A 21,004-nucleotide genomic window follows, 5' to 3' on the forward strand; every position below is an offset into this window, starting at 1 on the left:
AATGGTTGTCAGCTTTGTTTTGGACTTACCCTGATGGCAAATCTTACTAGCACCAGATGTTAAAAGACAGAGGGTTGCTCTTGTTTTTCTTGGCACAATATATTCCCACTGCACCCTGTTTAATATTATCTGAACAGTAATCTGATGATTAGGAGAGATAGTGAAATAAAGCCTTACGCAGATGATCTCTTTTCATCTCTTCAGCTGACTCTTCAAGGCTCTGCATTAAAGGATCGGTTTGATAAGGAATTCATCACTCTGGAGGGCAATTACCATTTCTGCTCCCTGTTTTTCACGAATGGGAAGGAGTAGCAGSATAATCTCCTTTATCCTTCAGTGTAACTTTGAAGGCAGTATCCAGCCACTCCTCCCTGGGAGCTGTGTGTTCTGGAACAGACTTGACACAGTAGCTGTTAAATTACAGGGCTGGAGCAAAAAGCATCTTAAATTTGGATCCTGTGGAAAATCCCAGAAAAGCAATAAGCATTTGGAATARTTTTCTCTGTGTGGATACTTGCAGCATGCTCAGAGTTGTGGTTTCTGTGTGCCTTCTCATGCTTTCCTCAACTCGAGTGATTTTCAGGGTCACTGCAGTAGCAGTTCTGAGATATCCAGGTTTTCCCCTGCCTAGCAAAGGCTGGATACCTGCAGGTCTCACCTTGCTGCTCTCTTTCTGTGTGTGAGATGAGCAGCTGAGCTGCTGTTGGTGCAAGAACACGCCTGGTGTATCCCAGGTAGCAATTSCTGCTCTGGCGTGTGGATGGTAAAATAGTGCTGCTGTGTTAGAAATGCCTTGTGCTGTCACTGCTACGCTGCTGCCAATCTAATTACTTTTTCTTTTGTCTGTCTCTTTCCTTTCCCCATCTTGTTTTTGTRTCTTGTCTCTGCCTCCTGCAGTACAAATCTGTGTTTAGGTCCTACTCCCAGGACTTTGTGCCTCACAACCAAGTCTCCATACCTCCTTTCCTCTCTTCTACCTCCTCCTCCTGCTCCACCCCRCCATTCCCGCCCGTCCATCCATCCCAGAGCCCCGACCTTGCGGTGCCCGCTGCAGCCAGCCAGTCACCCAGYACTGTGGATGTGCCAAACTCCTCTTCTCAGGAGAGCAGCTTTAACGGGAATGCTCCTGTCTGCCTTCCTTCTGAAACCTCTTTCACTGATTCTCTCCAGACGCCTTCGGTGAGACTTTCCAAAGAGATGATAATGYACCTTAACGCAAGGCTGCCTTTATTTGTTTGTTTTTTTTTTTAAAGAAAATGTTTCTTGTATTAATACATGCTAAGTTGTGGTCTGTCCTGGTCTCCAAATGTGTGTGAACTGCAGAGAGGTAATTTCATATAGAAATGGTGGCTAGAAAAAAAGATCAACCTCAGCAGGTTTGAGAAAATGTTAGACATGTAGGAAACACAAAATGTCAAATGCTGGTGGAGAGTTGGCTGTAGCTTCCTGCAATTGTAATACAAAGCTGAGGGAGGTAAAGGAGTGTTTTGAGAGGTTGGTAGTTCCTAAACACAGGCTCCTAACAGCAGTTCACATCCTGCAGTTGCCGCCTGCTCCCTCCTAAGTCAGCAGGAGCTGTGGGTGCAGTCCAGCTCTGTCTCTCCTGTGCATAAATGCCATTGTTCCCTGCAGGTTCCTGCTCTTCCCAGTTCCCCTCAGCCCCAGCTGTGTGCTTGGTGGCGGGTGGTCACACGCTGCTGAGGTTAGGCTGACGCTGCTCCCGCAGTTCTAGGGTTGAGATTGAGGTCCCCCATCACTTTGCAGATCACTGAGCAGCTCTGTCCATTGCAGATACTTTTTTGAGCACCTCATTTTCAAGACAGCTCCTCTTTGGTCCGCTGCGAAGCCTAGAGTTGATGGGATTCGAGCTGTCAGCACAAGGCATGCTGGTGCTGCCTCTGTGCCAAGTTTGGAAGAGGGTCACTGATTCCAGAGAAAATGTGCAGCTTTTCACGCTTCGGACCTGACCTTGCTTTGCATCTTCCTTGCGCTGGGTCCTTGTTACATGGCAGAAGGCCTCCAGTTTGGTTTATTCCRGTGTGATGGGTCTAGACCATGCCTGTAGCCTACTTTGGGGGATCCCTTTGATGCCTTTAGGGCTGCAGGGCTGGTCTGCACTCAGCCCTAGGTAGGACAGGCACTCCGTGTCCAGCTCTGAGCGTTCCGCTTCCAGCACCTTGGAATCTGCACCTTGGCAGACTCACCTGGAGTCCACAGCTCCTGCAAAGCAGTGCCTGCTGCCCTCCTGCAGCCCAGGATAGTCCTCCAGAGCCAGAAAATTATCACCCCCAGGCTGGTGCAGCCTCAGTGGCTGGTGATGGCCACAGAGAACAGCTCCGAGGGAGGTGGCAGCAGCTGCCAAGAGCTGTTCTGCTCCCAGTTCTCTCTGCCATGAMGTGCTGGCGGGGGGCACCGTCACATATCTCCTTTCATCCTGTCTCCCTCAGAGTGAAAACGCCAGTGAGGAGGCTGGTGAGGGTGAATATGTCAATCTGTATTCCTCTGGCCAGAGCAACGGGGAACTCCCTCGCTCTGAAGGAGTAAGTAACAACCTGGAGATGCCGAGTTCACGCCGGGGCTCACGCGCTTGGCACCAGCCTCCTGTGCACACCCTGCAGCTCCCAGCCCGTCCTGCTGCCCCACMTCCCTTGCTGGCCACCCCTCTGCTTGCCCATGGGGGCCCTCTCGGTGCAGGTGCAGAGCAGGAGATGTTTTTGGGGTCACAGGGACAGCTCCTCCTGCTGCGCTGTTTCCTCTGCGCTTCGCTGGCTGTTTGCAGCTGCTTGCGTGAGGTTCCCTTCCAGAGAGCTGCACCCTGGGCCATCCTGGGACCATCTCTTTTCTTGTAACTGCTTTGCCTTCCCTATTTTAATACAGAAAAGCTTTCTGCTCTAAAGATTTATTTTTTCCTTCACTGTTTGGTYGCACAGTAAGTGATTGATTTAGCATTGTGCTCACACACTTGTTTCTTCCTTCACTCAAGCTTTGTATCTTAGATATTTCCTAGAGGAGCCAGGGCGTTTTCCATTCCAGGGAGGTCCCATCTTCCTGTTGGGTCACAGGAAACTGGTAGAGGTCCGTGGTGATCCTTTTGCCTGCCCTGCTCTTGGAAGGCACATCTACAGGATGTCTCCAAGACCTTTATCCGTGCTGGTGTTAAATATGCCAAGAGATAGTGCTCCCATCACTTCCCCTCAGGAGACACATCTGGGCAGGCCCATCCTTTTGGGTAGCTCTGAGCGAGTTCTCAAGTTCAAATCAAAGGGCTTTACAGATGGAGTCTGGAAAAATCCTGCAGACACCAAGAACCCCAAGCTCAGCAGGGTGTTTCCRTGCATGGAGGTGGTTTCAGTCCTGTCTGTTCACTGGGTTGAATTCCCAAGCTTCTCTCTGCGTGATGTTAAATAATTCTGAACTCTGACACTGTTGGATTAATATTCCCATTTGCTTTTCATGGCTATTTGTCTCCTTAATAAATGGCTAATTTAAAATGCTGTATCTTTGCTCTGAGCTCTCTACCTGCTGTTCCGTGCCACGGGTTCAGCTGGTTCTGCTTTTTTGCATTAGCCTCATTTCCACAGCCCTGAGCTGTGGAGTGGAAACGTTGCCTCATTGCAAAACCTCTTCTGATGGGAGAGGAGGGAGGTAGGAAGCAGTGAGCATCCACCCCCTGAGGCAGGGGGCTGTGATCAGGAGGGGAACTGAAACTGGAGAGCATAGAGCTGGCTGTGTCCGTTTGGATTAAAGCAGGAGGCGAAGTGTGTTTTACCAGGAAGGGGCTGGAGGAAAAATAAAAGGTCATGAGAGGGTTAAAATCCAAGCCAAGAGCTGACTTGTGTTGTAACTTTCAGCATCATTTCACAATGTTAAAAGCAAACAGTACTAATTACACTAGTCTCCAGAGATGGTCCCAAATTTCCTGTCTGATTAACTTCTGTGTTTTCCTGGCATTTGGCATTAACTTGCATCAATCTTTAACTGCTCTGTAGGAATTTACAGTAAAGGGCCATTTAGAGGCAGGCAGACTGTAAATGCAAGGCTCACTGGGCTCCAGGACCCCGTGTAACGATGAAAAACTCCTTTCTCTTGGCAGGAATCTCCCCCTGTCAAAGACGGCCACTCCAAAGACTCGCCTTTGAGCAGCAGTGCCATGGGGAAGGAGGGCAAAGATGGTGCTGAAAGGTGAGCCTGACCCCCTGTGTCCTGCTGCCAGGTCTGAAGGGTACAGAATTCCAGCATCCCCTCTGCCAAACCATCCTTGGGGCTGCCTGGTCAGCCCTCAACCTCCCACATGTTGTCTAAACTTCTAAGCCCACTTTTTGTGCATGGTGGGATCCCTCTGAATGAGGAGAATCCTGGCAAGGTATCCTTGCTAGGCTCAGGGGGTTAATGTGAGGTTAATGCAGCCTGTGTTGGCCATCCCCAGTCCACTGACACTGGCTGCTCCCTCCTGCTTCCAGGGAAATGTGTGAAAAAAATCTGGATTCCTGCTTGGAGTAATCTTCCAGAGGGAAATTTCTTCCTAACTAGCAGGGTTCTTCCTAGCCCTAGCCCTAGCTAGTTAGAGGCTGGCTGAGGCCCCGGAGCAGGAGGCTTTACATCCCTGCTAATGCTCTTAGCCATCATTTGGGCTTTACATTTGCCTATGTAAATGAAGAGGTGCAAGCTGGAACAGATGGGCTTCAGGAGGAGTGCAGTGAGTGCTTCCCTGCTGCTCGAGATTGCTCTGCAATTGCATTTCTAAAGCAAAAACAGAGAACAGCGTTGATTTGTGTGTGGCAGTCAACTTCCCTCCCCCATTTGCCTGCAGTTGGTTTGAGGGTTTTAATCCCTGCAGTGAAGGAGACAGCACAAGAGTGCTCTGCAGAGCTCACTCTCTGCTCAAAGTCCTGACTGCTGCACGGAGTTTTGGCCTGGGGAAAGCTATGAAGAACATAAGTACTTTATTTTTTTGTTTAAAGGCACAGAGAGGACATGTCCAGGCATAAGAGTACMAGCCTTTGGGGGTAAGAATTGTAGAAGGGGATGTACCAAAAAAATKGTCATGATTTTCTGCTCTATTTTCCTGCAGAGCAAGAGCCTGTCATGTCCCCTTGTCTCAGCACAGTGGGTCATGAACTGACTAAGATATGTATGTGCAGAGTGTGCTCAGTCTCTATACACTTGAGGAAGGGCTTAGATTTGTGTGCACTAAAATTTGGTGGATTAAGGAGACGTGGAAGTGTGTACTTACACAGGGCATAGTAAAATCCTATCTGCCAAAAACACAGACAGACAAGTGTTCAGGTCCTAAAGGTTTATCTTTCTCTTTTTCAAGAAATGCACAAAGCAGCAGAGTTAGAGCCAGGCGTTTGGGGTTGTTTGCAAAAGATTTACCTCCAGAGTGTCTGTGTAGTTACTGTCATTTGATGAAGGTTATTTCCCTTTTTTCCACAGGCAGCCACAGTCACCAGATACTTTGGAGTCATCACAGCTGGAGGAAGAGGTGGATGAGCTRTCCCTTATTGACCACAGTGAAATCATGTCCAGATTAACACTGAAGCAAGARGTAGGTGCATTCAGGGTTTGTTTTTGTACTCTTTGGTTTACTCTAATTCCCTGYGTGCACAAACAAGGCATCACCTTTTGTTTGCTAGGAAAATCTGGGTTGCAGCAGGAGTGGGGGGAGTGAAGGCTGGTACAGGATGAGATGTTATTGTTAAAGCACGAGATGCTGGCACAGGCAGGGAGCAGCAGCAATGAGTGAGGGTTTAACAAAAGGGGAGCTGTCTCCCTAAAAACCAGCACAGTGCCCTTTTCCCAGCCTGCCCCTCCCCACCTTTTCAGCCTCTCACAGTCTGAAATGCATCCCTGAGAGCCTGAGCACAGTAAATCCAGGTGTAGCTGATGGTGTTGGCCTTTCTGTCTGACRGCAGGTGAACGAGCAGGACATTTCCATTACTGATGTGGAAAAGCAGCCAGAGGAGCTGTTCCTGTGTTTGAGAAATGCCTTTGTGTCTGGCCTTGGGTGCACTCCCAGCCAGCCCTGCTCCCCGTGCTCCTGAGCCACGCTGTGTTTGACATGCAGCTGCAGGGAACATGCAGGCTTTTGAAGCTTTCAGACTGTCAGGGGGCTTGGCTGAAAAACAGAGAGAATGGAGCATTTACTGGCACTTCAGGATTGTTCTTTGGTCAGCTGAGATGCGCAGCAGAGAGTGAGAAGCTTTTACTTGTTCTCTAAGTGGTATTTCCTGAGTCTTGCCAGAGGGTCACCTGAAAAATTCACATCTTAGAGCTGCTTCATGGCTGTAATCCTTTTTTTTTTTTTTGCTGTTTTGCATATTAAAATGATAAAGACACTCCTAAGGGAAGCCAGACACAACTCCAGCCTCCTCTGCCGGATTGTTTCCTTTAAAAAACACTTAAAAATCAATGATTCCTGAACATTTGAGACTAGCAGATCTGTGTCTTCATGTTTTTTTTTTCCTTCTTTTCTTTATGATCTGCATGGTTAAAGCAGTACAGAACTGTCACTGCAAGCTGCTTCCTGGAGTGTGGGAACTGCTGCTGAGTGTTGGATCAGTTTTGCGTATTTTGAGTTGTGCAATTCAGTAGCTACAAAACAAATGTAGTTTRGAGAGTGGTGAGGCAGGGGTCAAGCAATTAGCAGGCCTCTTTTCTTCTCCTGGTTCTTGGATGGCTTCAGGTGACCACAAATAGTTCCAGATCAGGGAATTAAATCGCTAGGTTTTGATGTTCCAGGAACATTCAGGTTGAGTGCATGATGTTCCACCCCACAGCCATTGTGGGAYGAGATCCTGCACTTTGAGACTATTCATTCAGTGCTTGCTGCCCTGTTAAAAGTCTTCTGCAAGCACCTGGGACATTTCTGCTCATTCTTCTGTGGGGTTCAGCTCTCCCTGAGCTTCACAGCCTGGCCTTAAGAGTCAGAGACCCCAAGGAAGGATCAGCCCAGCCCCTCATCTGGGACACCAAATGCTTTATTCCAATTCCWGGATTATCCCAGCACTCAAGAGACCATGTCCCAGCTTGTGCTGCGAGCAGTGCCAGGAACATGGTGTGTTCTGCCAGCTGTTGCTGAGCTGGAGCCCCAGCAATGCTAAACCAGGCCTAGGAGAGATGGGTCAAGCCTAACATGGCTGTGAGCCCCAGCAATGCTAAACCAGGCCTAGGGGAGATGGGCCAAGCCTAATGTGGCTGTGAGCCCCAGTGATGCTAAACCAGACCTAGGAGAGATGGGTCAAGCCTAACATGGCTGTGAGCCCCAGTGATGCTAAACCAGACCTAGGGCAGGTGGGCCAAGCCTAACGTGGCTGTGAGCCCCAGCAGTGCTAAGCCAGGCCTAGGGGAGATAGGCCAAGCCTAACGTGGCTGTGAGCCCCAGCAGTGCTAAACCAGGCCTAGGGGAGATGGGCCAAGCCTAACGTGGCTGTGAGCCCCAGTGATGCTAAACCAGACCTAGGGGGAGATGGGCCAAGTCTAATGCGGCTGTGAGCCCCAGTGATGCTAAACCAGGCCTAGGGGAGATGGGCCAAGCCTAACGCTGTCACTGTTCCCCCTGCAGGGCGATGATGGACCTGATGTCCGTGGTGGATCTGGGGACATCCTGCTGGTGCACGCCACAGAGACCGACAGGAAAGGTGAGTGCAGAGCTGGGGGCACAGCCTGGCATGGCTGGGGCTGCCCATCCTCTGCCCCACGGCCACAGCTGGGCTGGGGGAGAGCCTGCAGGGCTGCTCTGAGCCCGGGGGGCTGTGCTGATCTGTGGGAGATGGAGGTAAGCTGGATTAGTGCCTGGTGCTTCCATTTAGCAGCTGGGCTGGGATTAACTCCTCGCAGCCCTTGCCTGGAGCTGGAAGCTGAGGCACAGCAGTGACAGTGCTGTGCTGGTGCCCCTGTGCCTGCTGAGCTGTGAGTGCAGGTTTGAACAGCCTGTTGTGCATGGATTCTGCTTCCAGAGGGGCTCCTTGTCCTTTGAATTTCAGGGCAGTGGTGATGTAGGACTTACTGCAATGACTGATGCATCAAAATAGGAAAAAGGGACATTGGTTTGGGTCCAGTGCAGTACCCGTGGGTGTCAGAAAGCTGTTCAGGTGCTGCTCTGCTGACACCCCGTATTTTCAACTTGCTATGTCACCTCTTAGTCCCATTCTGTACCACTTGTGTCCTGGCAGCCACCCAGACCAGTTCAGAGAGCAAATCCAAAGTATAAAACATGTGGGAGAAAAAAAGGGACATTAGCAATCCTTAGCTCTAGATTTGTTAAAACCCCTCTTATCTGTCCAAACCCAGTTACCACACACATGAAGCAGCTCCTTTCCAAGACCTGTGGCAAAGACAGCCTTTGCAGTGTTTCCAGAGAGTGATTTGAACCTGCCAAACACATTTGTGCTGATGGCCTTAACTAGGATTGATCTCYTTATCTCCTGGGAGGCAAAACACTAACCCTCTGAATCACTCAGCACTYGCAGTTTCGAGGCTATAGTCAAAGGGGAAATATCTTCCATGTACATTTTTAAATGACAGGGGTTTTACTGTAGCATAAGATGTTTGCAATTACTTAGCAGCACCATTCAGCTAGCAAGAAAATCCTTCCCCTGACAGCTGTGTTTCCCAGTTTGCACTGGGCATCAAATCCAGGCGGGAAGGACCGAAATTAGAAATACACCAGAGAGGAGGAGGCAGTTGATTGTGGAGGCTGGAAATGTATATTAAAGAAAATAGTCTAAATGGGACAGTTTAAGTATCCCGTATGAAAATGCTGAAAGTGGAATAGAGAAACTCTGCTTTACTCCTGTGTTCTCAGAGCAAGCATCACAAGGAAGAACTCCCCTACTGTGCTGTTGAAAAAGAGCTGCTTGGTGAGAGGGTGTGTGCTGGACCTCCAGTTCATGAACTGGGGGAGAGCTGTGGAGAAGCTTTCAGACCTGGGAAGACCTAGAGCAGGGTTTTATCTGCCCGGTGTGGAGAGCTGGGTGTGGAGGGAGCTCGGGCAGGYGACAGTTCCCAGTCCCCAAACTCAGCCTGGCAGGCACTGCCAAGCCACAGAGCTGAATGGAGCACRGAGGAATTTGTGCTATGCTAACCCACTGTTTGGGTGACTGAGAGGGTTAATGAATTAAGCTCACAATGAGAAGAATTCAGGGCTTGTAAATCAATCAGCCAAACGGCACAGAGGGGTAGAGTTAAGAGGCTTTCCTTTAAAGATGAATTTCTTGGCAGCTTCAAGTGCCAGAACAGACCAGCTGTATTACCTCACGTTGCCTTTTGGGCAGATGGGAGCCCAGAATAAATGTAACTCCACGCCCTGGTGCATGATGCTTCTTGTCCATTTGAATTTTCTGTAAAAGCTAAATAGCATCAGGGATAAAGAGAGACCTGTGGTGTCCAGGRATAAAATCCACGGTCAGTTAACTGCTCACAGCCACATTCACTTCTGTGAGTGCAGGATTAGAGCTGGACAAGGCCTGGGGCTCAGCCCTGGTTGTTTGTAGCTGAGAGGCAGCAGCACTCCCTGAGTAAAGAGCAGCAGGAAGGGCAGGTTCCTGCAAGAGAAACATTCTGCAGGTAGAGAGGCACAGCTCTCCCTGTGCCCTGCTCCTTCCCAGCCCCAGCTGGGTGTTACAGCATGTGATGGATGTGGTGATGCCTGTCCTGGCTGGAGCAGGCTCTGCAGGCACAGCCGAGCCTGGGCAGGCACAGCAGGAGCTTTTCCTCCCTCCTGGCAGGGGCAGGGTGCCATCCCTGCACACTCTGCTGCCGTGCCCCTGCTTTGCTCTGGAATCAGAGCCTGGTGCTCCCATTTGACACTGCTGGTCTGCAGTGAGCAGGCACTGGGACTGTGARTGTTCCACACTCCTGACCTGACATCTGCGTTCCTGTTTGCAGTTCCTGCTTCTTCAGATTCCATCCTCTGTGCCCATGATAATGCCCAGAGCCTCTGCAGTTCCAGGCCCTGTAGCACCCCATCCTGCAGGCAAATTCACACAGGCTGACTGCATGCACCTTGTCTCTGTTGGGGTCATGGTTGTGGCAGCATCAGTTTTTGCAGTGCAATTTGCTTTTCATTTGGCTGGAAATAATCTATTTACACTGTCCTGGGACAGATTTCCTGGAACTCAGCAAGGGCAGAGGGTCTGCCACCCCACAGCATGTGTTGGAACACGTGTGTTCCTCATTGGGAGGGCAGAGTGACCTGCCTGAGCACCAAAGACAGAGCAGGCATCACCTCTTGCCATCAGATCTCCTCTTTAAAGTCTAAACCACGTTTTTYCTTGACACATTATTGATAGTTCCTGTCCCAGAGCAGGTGTTTTTCACTGACCCCTTTATGGCAGTACAAGCCCGACCACTGCAAGTGGGAGCCAGGGCCAGGCCGGTGGGGACAGGGCAGTGTCACTGCTGCTCCTGAGCCAAAGGGTCCATCTGCTGGTAAGGACCGACAGCACAGCATTTCTGGGAAGTTCATTCACGCCAAAATGTATCCCATGTCCTCCTCTGTMCTGGATTCAACCTACAAGAAACTTCTTTTTCTGCAAGCAGGGTTGACTGAGGYTTTCTTGCCTTTTTCCTCAGATCTGGTGCTGTACTGTGAAGCCTTCCTGACCACGTACAGGACATTTATCACCCCTGAAGAGCTCATCAAGAAGCTGCAGTACAGATATCCTTTTATGAGCAGCAGTTCACTCCCACCAGGAATCAGAGCTGGGCAGTCATCGTGGAGGGAGCTGGTGGGAAGGTTTTTGGTCAAAAACCTGCTGRCAGCATGGTCAGGGATGTTCCACCTTAGAGAAGAGCAATTTCARGGTTCACCTGCTCTTGTAGCATCAGTTCTGTGAGGTGTAAGTGCCTCCTCACACCCCTGCTACCAGCAGCTGCTGTCAGTTTAATGTTATGTTAATTGGAGCCATATCAGTGTCCCTTATCCCCTGGAAATCCAACACCAGTTTCCATCAGGACAGAACAGTGTGGTGTTCTCATCGGCTGCCCCAGCCCTGGAARTGTCCAAGGCCAGGTTGGACAGGGCTTGGAGCAGCCTGGTCTAATGGAAATTATTCCTGCCCATGGCATTGGAATTAGATGATTATTAAGGTCCCTTCCACCCTAAAYCATTCAGTGATTTTATGGTTTCTCGAGGCAGTTGGGAATTGCACTGACCACACTGAGTTGATTCTTTAATTTGCAACCAACATATGAGAAGTTCTGCCACTTCCCAGACACGTTCAAGAAGCGAGTCAGTAAGAACACCTTCTTCGTGCTGGTGCGAGTGGTGGATGAGCTGTGGTGAGTTACCATCTTCTTTTTGGGATGCAGGGTCAGTAGCACACAGAAATCTGGCAGCTGGGGAAATGTGTTTTTTAGGCAGATACGGTTTTTTTAACCCCATTTATAATGACAGCTGAAATTCCAGGCCAGCAAGACACCTGTAGTGCTGAGCCCTTGTGCTGGAAGAACAGGTTCAGGGTGGGTCCTAACTGGGTCAGTGTTTTYAAAATAACAATTAACGGGGGAATATCTGGGAAAAATAAAAGCTGGGAAGAGGAGGAATTTCAGTCACCCAATTCTGCTCRTAGGAAAGAGCAATGAGACTTGATAACAGACACAAACCCTGCAGCTCAGTGTCTTAGCTCTGGTTTTCCATCTTCCTCTCAGCTTGGTGGAGTTGACAGAGGAGATTCTGAAGCTGCTGATGGACCTGGTGTTCCGGCTGGTGTGCAGCGGGGAGCTGAGCCTGGCCAGGGTTCTGCGCAAGAACATCCTGGATAAAGTGGATCAGAAGAAGMTGCTGAGCTACGCCAACTCCATCAAACCTCTCGCAGCCCGAGGGGTGGCAGCCAGGTGAGGAAAGGTGCAGGTAACCATRTCTGGGTTCTCTGAGAGCCAGGGCATCCCTTCTCTGCAAAAACGGGAGTTTCCTCAGTTCAAAATACAAGAAAGATAAGAAAGCAGGTCACCTTTCCTGAGCCTTTGTACTTCCTCCTCGTTTTGCACAGGCCAGGGACGCTGCATGATTTCCACAGTCATGAAATAGCTGAGCAGCTGACCTTGCTGGATGCTGAGCTCTTCTATAAAATCGAGGTACAGAGAGGAGGGTGGGGTGAGGGCAGTGGGAGGGATTGGACCCTGTGCAATGTCTGGTATTCCCTGCCAGCCCTCCCAGACACCTGTTGGGTTGTAGGGCACAGCTGATCCTGTGTCAGCAGGTGGCTGTGAACACAGGCTGCAACTGGGTATCCCGAGACAAAAATCCCATTTTAATGTGTGGTATTTTCCCACCCCTCTCCTCTTCTTCCTTGGCAGATCCCAGAAGTATTGCTTTGGGCAAAGGAACAAAATGAAGAGAAGAGCCCCAACCTGACACAATTCACAGAGCACTTTAATAACATGTCCTACTGGTAAGGAGCTCTAAACAGCCATGGCACTCAACTGTGCTTAACTCCCAATGCCTTGCAAATATCCCAGATACTCCATGCAATTCTCAATTCCTTTGTTACAAATGGGATAACATATGTTTTTGGCCAGGAATAGATGCAGAGCACTCATCAAAGACCCCAGAGCATAGGACAAAAAAAAAAAATCAAGAGGGTTGTGGAGGGCCTTGTAACCCAGAGGAATTAATTATCAGTATCATTGAGCCCTTCAGACAAACATTTCCCTTGCAAATAAATGCAATCTCTGAAAATTGTCTTTGTTGTAGATTAGAGTGCTCCATTTAAGTAGGAGGTATTGTGAACTTTTTAGTATTGGCCCATCCCTATCAGTGATCAGTTTTCTTAATGAAACAAGAGGAAATCTGAGCTCTCCTTAAGTGAGTTTATCTTTTTTTTCTGTCTGTTCTTCCAGGGTCCGTTCAATAATTATGCTACAAGAGAAAGCCCAGGACCGGGAGAGGCTGCTCCTTAAATTTATAAAGATTATGAAGGTAATCATATTGGTTTTTCCTGTGAATCACAACACAGTGATGATTAAAGGAGCAGGGGAGTGGGGCCCTCTGCTTGGTAGAGCAGGCTTGAAGATTGATGCTAGAAGGGCTCTCGAGTAACTGGAATATTCTCCCTCTTCACAGCACTTACGAAAGCTGAATAATTTTAATTCCTATTTGGCCATTCTTTCTGCACTGGATTCTGCACCCATCCGAAGGCTGGAGTGGCAGAAACAAACCTCAGAGGTGAGGGGCAGTGGGGACTCCTCTTTGGGGGAAGGATAAGTGGGGTTATGTGTGAAACAGCTGAGTTCAACAGCTCAGACATGTCAAGGGTGGAGGGATGGTGGAGAGCTGCTCTCCAGTGGGTAAAATGCCACAGTGCTGGAAGCCTGCAGTGTGGCTGGGCATTCTGACATTAACTCCCTGTTCTGCGTGCCCTCTGTGGGGAGGGGACAAAGAAAACGGGTTTGCAGCAGCAGTGTCACCATGGGGTTTGTGTCCTGCCAGGGCCTGGCTGAGTACTGCACCCTGATCGACAGCTCCTCGTCCTTCCGTGCMTACCGAGCTGCCCTGGCTGACGTGGAGCCCCCCTGCATCCCCTACCTGTGAGTGCCTCTGCTTTGCTCTGCACACCCACACGGTTCCTTAAGGCTTTTTAGCAGCTGCTGCTGAGCTCAGCCCTTGCCTTTTGCCCAGCACGTGGGGGAAGGCAGCGCTGTGTCACATCAGCCCATGGCTCTGTCGGGGCAGGGTGGCCAGCTGGGGGTGTTTGTATCTGCTCACCTCAGGATCTGCTGCTGGGGGATGTTTCCCTCTGGGTGAGGTTTCTGTGATGTGGCAGTGGGAGGCTGTTGGGCTGTGTCAGGCTGCCTTTTGTGTGACTAACCTCTGTGTCTGTTTGCCTATTCCCTTGGCCTGCTGCCCTTTTCTCTCTTTCAGAGGCCTGATTCTGCAGGACCTGACCTTTGTCCATCTGGGAAACCCTGATTACATCGACAGCAAAGTGAACTTTTCCAAGCGCTGGCAGCAGTTTAACATCCTGGACAGCATGAGGTGCTTCCAGCAAGTGTAAGTGCAGCARTGGGGGGGTCAGAGCTGGCTTTGGGGCACCACGGTGGGCACTGGGGTGGGGGGCTCAGGKGTGGAAGCCCCTGTGCAAGGGGAAGGGAGTCTGAAGGGAAAGGGAGATGTAAGGAGAGCTGGAAGCCACACAGCTCTAATCAGTCCCCTTCCCTCTCTAGGGTAGATAAAAGCTGTGAGGACATTTTTCTGATACTGGTTTTGAGATCCAGATAAGTTTTGCCTTCAGGTTTTGCCCTTACTGAGTCCTGTGTTCTCTGGGATTTTCTTTAATGCTGTCTTGCAGCAGAGGCAGCAGATCAAACTCCTGATTTCTGTGTGGCAGGTGCCTTTTTCCCCCAGTTCAGCAATATTTTTTCCCCTTTGCGGTGTCATTGTCATGACTTCTGGACACTGCCCACAGTGCTGGGTGTGCTTGGGGCAGGACAGGGGTGGCCCAAAGCTGGGAGAGGTCCCCACGTTTCCCCTCGCTTAACTGCAACTCCTCTGTGGCTTTCCAGACATTACGACATCAAAAGGAACGACGAAATAGTGTCATTCTTCAACGACTTCAGCGACCACCTGGCCGAGGAGGCCCTGTGGGAACTGTCCCTGAAAATCAAACCCCGCAACATCACGAGGCGGAAAACAGATCGGGAAGAGAAGACCTAAGGGGAGGGTTTGTGCGAGGAGAATCGCTCCGCAGAGGCGCCGAGGGCAGCTATGAGACTGGAGTTGAATGTTTGTACCTGTCACTGGATGACACACCCTCCCTCCCGGCTGGTGGCCATCCCTGGCGCTGGGAATGCCGGGCGCTCGCAGGCGCCGCCGCCGAGGGCAGAGATCGGCCGGAGCTCGCTGCACTCGCCCTCCTCCTCCTCCCGTCCCTCTGTGCCACGATCAGCTTGAACCCCGGGGACAGAGCTGTGTGGAAGGAGTGTCCCACGCTGGCGTGCTGCTGGTTCGCCGGCCCCTTGTTTCCATCCCAAGGCAGGGGCAGCAGGAGCTCAGCACCCACGGACTCGTCGGGCAGCAGCAGCCGTGGGAGCCAAGGGTCGGAGTGTCCCCTGCAATGCCACCTCCCAGTGTTCGTGAGGATGAAGCATCTCCCGCTGCCTGCCAGAGGAGCTCTGCTTTCAGAGAGCTGCTTGTGTTTACAGGGGTCTCGGCTCACCCCAGATCTCTGGCGCCTTCCCCRCSGGAGGAAGGCACCGCTCGTAGATAYGGAAGAGGCACTGAAAATGTGGGCAGGGACCCGCCATCTCCAGTCATCACATCCCCCTCCTCCTCTCAGATCTCGTTATTTAAGCAACGGTAAATCCCTCTGAGCCTGGAAACACGGACTGCCCAGGTACTGGGGGTCACCTGCCCGTGGCCCCGTGTCTCTTAGCGATGGTACTTAGCTTTTGCACAGGAAATGCTGTAGGATGCAGACTGTACATACCTAGTGTTTAGAACCCCCTGGGGATTTTTGATGCATGTCTGAATACCGATGAGTTTATAGGAAAAAAAAAAAAGTGCAGACCAGTCTGTATAAAATCCACAACCAGTGACAATGTTGTTCCAAGTGCTGGATAAAGGAGGCTCGGGGCCCCCGGGTGGGTGCTGGCTGCACAGCAGGGGCAGGAGCCTCGTGAAGGAGCCACCGGATCCATTTCTGGGTTGGAAAAGGGAACCAGGAAGGAGCCCTGTGCCCGGCTGAGCCACCCCGGCCTCCCACMCCACTCCTCTTTCCTCTCTTTGTTGCCAAATGTTTTTTTCCGGGGGTCCCCACTGGGCCCCTCGGTGCTGTGCTTTGTGCCCCGTGCTTTGGCAGGACCCCAGCAGGTCCCTGTCCCCTGTCAGGGCAGGGCCAGCCCAGCATGAGGCAGGGCTGTCATTTCCCACACACACAGTGTTAACCCCGATCTGTTCAGTGTGCCTTATTCAGCCCCTCTGTCCCCCCTCTGTGTCCCTCCAGAGCGTCCCCAGTGCAGCCCCAGCCAGGCCACTTCACATCCCTCCTCTCTGTCCAGTGGATCACAGCTGGATCACAGCTGTGAGCATACTCTGAAGGTTTTCAGCAGCCTTGGGAGACCCTCCTCAGCTCCCTGTCATATGGGCACAGGTTTTTCCAGAGTTCTGCTGCAGGTTTAGGGCAGCAGCTCCCGAGGAATACGGGCGTGTAGTTACACAGAGCATCCTTAACTTATTTCTCAATAGCAGCTCTGTTCCCACTAAAGCCTCTCTGTTTGTTCTGGGTGAATCAGAGCTGCACTCCTTTCCTGCTCCAGATTGCAAAGCCTTGGCCAGCTCTGCCTGACTCCCAGGGAGCCCAGGGTTGTGCCCAGCTTGATTGTTTTTCCTTAAGATTCCAGTGGCCAGGCACAGAGAGATCCCCCTGCCAGTGAGGGCATCTTCTGGGGCAGGGGAGTGTGGGGTCCCACACAGTTCATGCTGTGCAGCCCCAGAGCAGGACGAGCAGGAATTTTTCATGCTGGACACAGTGTCTGAGCTGGAACACTTAAAAAATGGTTTATTTTCGTGGCACTGAGGGTGTTGGAGTTGTGTGTTGTGTCCAGACAAGGCTTTGCTATCCCCAAAGGCTTCCCAGCCTTYCATGCAGGAGGCAGTGCCCATGTTTCCTTTGTAAATAAGATTTTTTTAGAAGCCCAGCATGGCAAAGTGATGAAAAGGCCAATGAATACACCCAAAATGTGGTGTGGGCTTCACGCTGGTGGCTCTGAGCAGCCCCTGGGTGCTGTGGCCAGGCTGTCCTGGGAGGGCTGGGAGTGGTGGTGGCCCTGGGGCTGCAGCCCGTGCCCCACACACCCCTGGGGGACAGAGCTCATGGCTGGGGCTGCAGGATGCAGCTTGTGTGACCATCCTTGTGAGTGACCGTGTTCTGGGGGAGCAGCTGGCCCATGGGTGGCACACAGGGTGATTGGGGTGACATTGGGCTGGCACCCTTGGCCCTGTGCTCTTCAGCATCCTCCATCACAGGACTGGAAGGAATACTGGGGGAGTTTGCTGACAACACTACATTTGGGCATCACGATGTTAAAAAGATACTAAGCTATTAGAGAGTGTCCAGAGGAGGCCATAAGGATGGGGAGGGGTCTGGAGGGGCTTTATGAGGAGTGGCTGAGAGCATTTGGTTTGTTCAGCCTGGAGGAGACTGAGGGGAGACCTCACTGTTTYCTTCAACACCCTCACGAGGGGCAGCAGAGGGGCAGTGCAGATCTCTTCTCTTGTGACCAGGGACAGGACCCAAGGGAAGGGCTGGAGCGAGTCAGGGGAGGTTTAGGTTGGATATCAGGAAAAGGTTCTTCCCCCAGAGGGGGTCGGGCACTGAGCAGGCTCCCCAGGGCAGTGGTCACAGCGCCTCGTCCAGTGGAATGGGGCTGAACCCCCCGAGYGTTCCTCCCCCAGCTTTTCTCCCCCTTCTCCCCTTCCTCCACTGTCATCCCCACCTGAGCAGAGTGTCTCAACCTCAGGCCAGGCTCGTGGGGCTGGAGGGACCCTCGGGGATGGTCCCCTTRCCTGGAGCAGCCTCAGGTTTGCTGACAGAGCCCCCCCTCTCCAGGAGCAGCCCCTGAGGAGCAGAAGCCCAGAAATCCCTGTGCAAGAATGGCACGAGTGTGTCCCCYGTCCTGAAGGCAGTGTCCTCAAGGCCACCACCTGTTTTTGGGGAGAGGGAAGAGTCCGAGTGCCCTCTCCACTCGGGGCAGGGAGTGGGGAGAAGCAAAGCCCCCCATCACCAGCCCCCTGCCCCGCTCCCAGGCCTCTCCCCCCCAGCAGTTCCRTTGTATTATAGATTCACCACTGACCCCCATGGTGGCATCTTCCTGCAAACATTTCAGACCTGTAACTTTTATATWAAAGACAAATAAAACACCAATAACGAACCTGCCTGATGATCCTGTTTACAGTGCATGCACAGTCTGTGGATTAAAGTGACAATCGAATCCGCCTCTGGTGCTGGTGTGGCCTCGTGTTTTCTCACGTGCCCCTCGTGGTTTTCCTCTGCCCGTGGCTCTTTTTCCCTTTATTTTTCTGCTATAAATTTATTTCCTCCCTCTGCCAAGAATGCTTTGCCTCAGTGTGACCATATCCTTGGAGGGGAAGTCTGCTCCTGTCACCTTTCTCCAGTGTCCTGGTGTCCCCCGTCTCAGGGGTTTTGGCTGCTCAGCCCCCGGCATGTGCCCAGCCCGTGCAGTGGCCGTGTGCTGGTGGCCAAGAGCCATAAATAACCCCTGCAGCAGCCGAGCTGCTCCATAGTGCTATTTCAGTCCTGGACAGGGTTCAGAATTCCTCTGGAAATAATTGTCACGGGCCAGCTCAGGAGGAGAATGCCCAGACAGTGACGAGCACGTGCCTCCTGTGCCAGGGCTGGGCTGTGGGGCAGCGTCCCATGGGCCTGGCACAGCGGGAGGGGACAGAAGGTCTGTCAGCAGCTCATTGTACCCTCAAACTGCTTGGCCAGTGGCTCCCCCAGCCCTGGGGCCAGCCCTGAGGACTCCCCCAGGTCCTGGATCCTTGGTGCCCACCTGCTTTTGGGAAAACCCTGGTTTCAGCAATAGCAGAAGAACTCACCCTAAATTTTGTGGTGGACGAAGGCCATGGCAAGGGGAGAGGCAGGTTCTTGGTGTGCAGAGAAAAAGGAAGCTTTGGCTACAACTCTGTTTTATTTCAGTCTAGAAGCAGCAAGAAGGTGTGGATACAGTGTGTGTGTTTGTGTGTATTTGTGTGTGCAGAATTACCACCGAGCTGCATCCGTGGGTTTGGATCTCCTCACATTATTAGTGACCAGTGAGAGCTCCCCACACACCTGTTACTTTTGCTCCCTCCCCAACCCCAATCCTACAAGATGCTCCCTGTGCACCAGAGTCCCCTCTGGCAGYTCCAAGGGACAGCCCACAGCAATGGGATTCAGCATCCTACAGTAGAGCTGATCCCACTCTGGATCCCACACAGCTCCCTGCCCGGAGCTGCCTCCAGCAGGACACGGCCCCGGCGCCTCCCTGCTCCGGGTTCCTCCTGCCCTCGCAGGGCACAGCAGATGGGCAAAGGCTCCAGGGCAGCTCCTCACACCCCCAGGAAGGACAGACGCCGCCCCTCGGCCCCAAGAACGCTTTGTTGTCACCCGTTTGTTTCCACACAAGGCTGTGGCACCTTCACCTTCACACGGTGTCCCTGGGGCTCGGGGTCCTTGTCACACGTACAGGGACACCAGGACGTAGATGATCCAGCTGATGGAGGCGAACAGCCCGAAGAGGAGGCTGAAGAGGACCAGTGACTGCGCTTTTCTGGATGCCACGTGTGCCTGGGCCACGTCCCCGCGGGCGAGCGCAGCCCGGGTCTGGCGAGGGGGAGAAGGGGAGGCGTTAGCGGACACCCCCAGCACTGGAGGGGCTCCGAGCCCCGTGAGCCCTTCCTTACCTCGTGGGAGTAGATRAGGGCCATGACCCCGGTCAGCAGGCAGCAGAACAGGGTCACCAGCACGGACTCCACCATGTAGTCCTTGGGCAGCTGCTGCCCGTGGCTGGCAGGGAAGGGCCCCGCGCCCGGCTGCGCGTTGTACTGCGGCACAGGGGCGGGTGGTGAGAGCGGCATCGCCCCGGCTGTGCCCCCGCCCGGGCTGTGCTGCTCAACCATCACTGGGGCACCGCACGGACCCCGCAAAGCCGGGCGGGAGAAAAGGGGTGACCCCGAGAGCAGAGCGGGGCAGGAACACATCGGGGTGGGGGATACTTACGATGTTGTAGGGCAGGGGYCCGGGAGGGAATCCCGCGGCTGGGAAGGACCGCGGTCCTGGTCCCGGCTGGTAAAAGACGGGCTGTTGCTGGGAGAAGCCGGCTGGGAACGGCGGGTAGAGGACGTGAACATTCTTGGGGTCCGGGGGCGAGTAGGGCGGCGGGGCCCCCTCGAAGGCTGAGTTGGTGATCGCCGACACCAGCACGGGCCTGTCCCTGTCCCCACGGGCCGCGGGGGGATCGCTGCGGGTGCCGGGGATGGGCAGCGCCCCGGCTGCGCCACCGCCACCGCCACCCTCCTGCTCCGCTGCCCGGGCCGTGGGGCCCTGCCCAGCTGGAGGGTCACCGTCCATCCCGCGGAGACGCCTGCGGGGACAGGGAGGTTGTGATGGTTCGGGACGCGCCCGGCGGCCACCCCAGGYTCGGGGCTGCGATGGAGCTGCCCGTGGGTCCCCCCTGTGCCGCCGCCCCGAGCCCTCAGCGCCCGCTCCCCCGCACCCACCGGCGCCCCAGTCCCGGCCCCACTCACGCCGGTGCCCGCGGGGTCCCAACCGCCGCCGCTCGGGGCTCGGCCCCGTTCCGGCCCCGCCGCGGCCCCCGAGCCCCGCGTGGCCCCGCGCGGGCGGCGGGAGAGCAGCCGGGGCCGGTTAATCATTGACCCGCTGTTTGCACGGGCCCTGCGGGCGCCGCCCCGGACCGGCCACCCAGGAGCGATCATCCCGGACCGGCCACCCCAGAGCGATCATCCCGGACCGGCCACCCCGGAGCGATCATCCCGGACCGGCCACCCCGGAGCGATCATCCCGGACCGGCCACTCCGGACCGGCCACCCCAGAGCGATCATCCCGGACCGGCCGCCCCGGACCGGCCACCCCAGAGCGATCATCCAGAACCGGCCACCCCGAACCGGCCACCACGGACCGGCCACCCCGGGTGCGGAGGGGACCGGGACCCCGGGAAAGCAAACGGGGCCCGTGGGTGTGGGGTCCAAAGCAGGGCGATCACGGAGCTTCACAGCAATTTGGTCACGTTTAAAGATACGATGTGGTTTTATCTTGGAATATTTACATGTAGAATGTGGTGTGTATTCTGGCTCTATTTATACACAAAATATATATAAAATKCTGTATATTTTAGCGACAGCTCTTAAAATTTAACACGTGTGCATATCTGTATCACACCCCACGCACATGTACACTTTGTGTACATGTCTTGTCCATACGTGTATTTATTTATATGTCCTGGTATCTCTGTGTTGTACCTTCAGGTGGTTCYTCACAGCTCC

At 53.2% G+C, this 21,004-nt stretch overlaps 2 protein-coding genes across 2 annotated transcripts in view; one reads left to right on the forward strand and one right to left on the reverse strand.

Annotated features, from left to right (window-relative positions):
* RAPGEF1 (Rap guanine nucleotide exchange factor 1) overlaps positions 1-15,623 on the forward strand; it is a 50,046-nt gene extending 34,423 nt beyond the window's left edge. Inside the window, exons 12-26 of the mRNA XM_057371597.1 lie at positions 898-1,179; positions 2,448-2,540; positions 4,094-4,182; positions 5,437-5,548; positions 7,565-7,640; positions 10,576-10,660; positions 11,191-11,283; positions 11,653-11,838; positions 11,994-12,078; positions 12,301-12,395; positions 12,844-12,922; positions 13,067-13,168; positions 13,433-13,530; positions 13,865-13,993; positions 14,506-15,623. Of these exons, the coding sequence (XP_057227580.1) occupies positions 898-1,179; positions 2,448-2,540; positions 4,094-4,182; positions 5,437-5,548; positions 7,565-7,640; positions 10,576-10,660; positions 11,191-11,283; positions 11,653-11,838; positions 11,994-12,078; positions 12,301-12,395; positions 12,844-12,922; positions 13,067-13,168; positions 13,433-13,530; positions 13,865-13,993; positions 14,506-14,656 (1,755 nt within the window). The 3' untranslated portion in view covers positions 14,657-15,623. The remainder of the gene's footprint in view (positions 1-897; positions 1,180-2,447; positions 2,541-4,093; positions 4,183-5,436; positions 5,549-7,564; positions 7,641-10,575; positions 10,661-11,190; positions 11,284-11,652; positions 11,839-11,993; positions 12,079-12,300; positions 12,396-12,843; positions 12,923-13,066; positions 13,169-13,432; positions 13,531-13,864; positions 13,994-14,505) is intronic.
* A 3,009-nt stretch (positions 15,624-18,632) lies between these two features.
* Positions 18,633-20,374, reverse strand: PRRT1B (proline rich transmembrane protein 1B). Its single transcript, XM_057371585.1, is given in 5 exon segments — positions 18,633-19,325; positions 19,406-19,546; positions 19,722-20,072; positions 20,074-20,085; positions 20,249-20,374. Coding segments are annotated over 5 exon segments (777 nt in total). The 3' UTR covers positions 18,633-19,178.
* Positions 20,375-21,004: the final 630 nt, after the last annotated feature.

The sequence above is a fragment of the Malurus melanocephalus genome, unplaced genomic scaffold (assembly GCF_030028575.1).
Source record: "Malurus melanocephalus ecotype Western Australia unplaced genomic scaffold, MMel_1.1 scaffold_149, whole genome shotgun sequence".
NCBI classification, from domain to species: Eukaryota; Metazoa; Chordata; class Aves; order Passeriformes; family Maluridae; genus Malurus; species Malurus melanocephalus.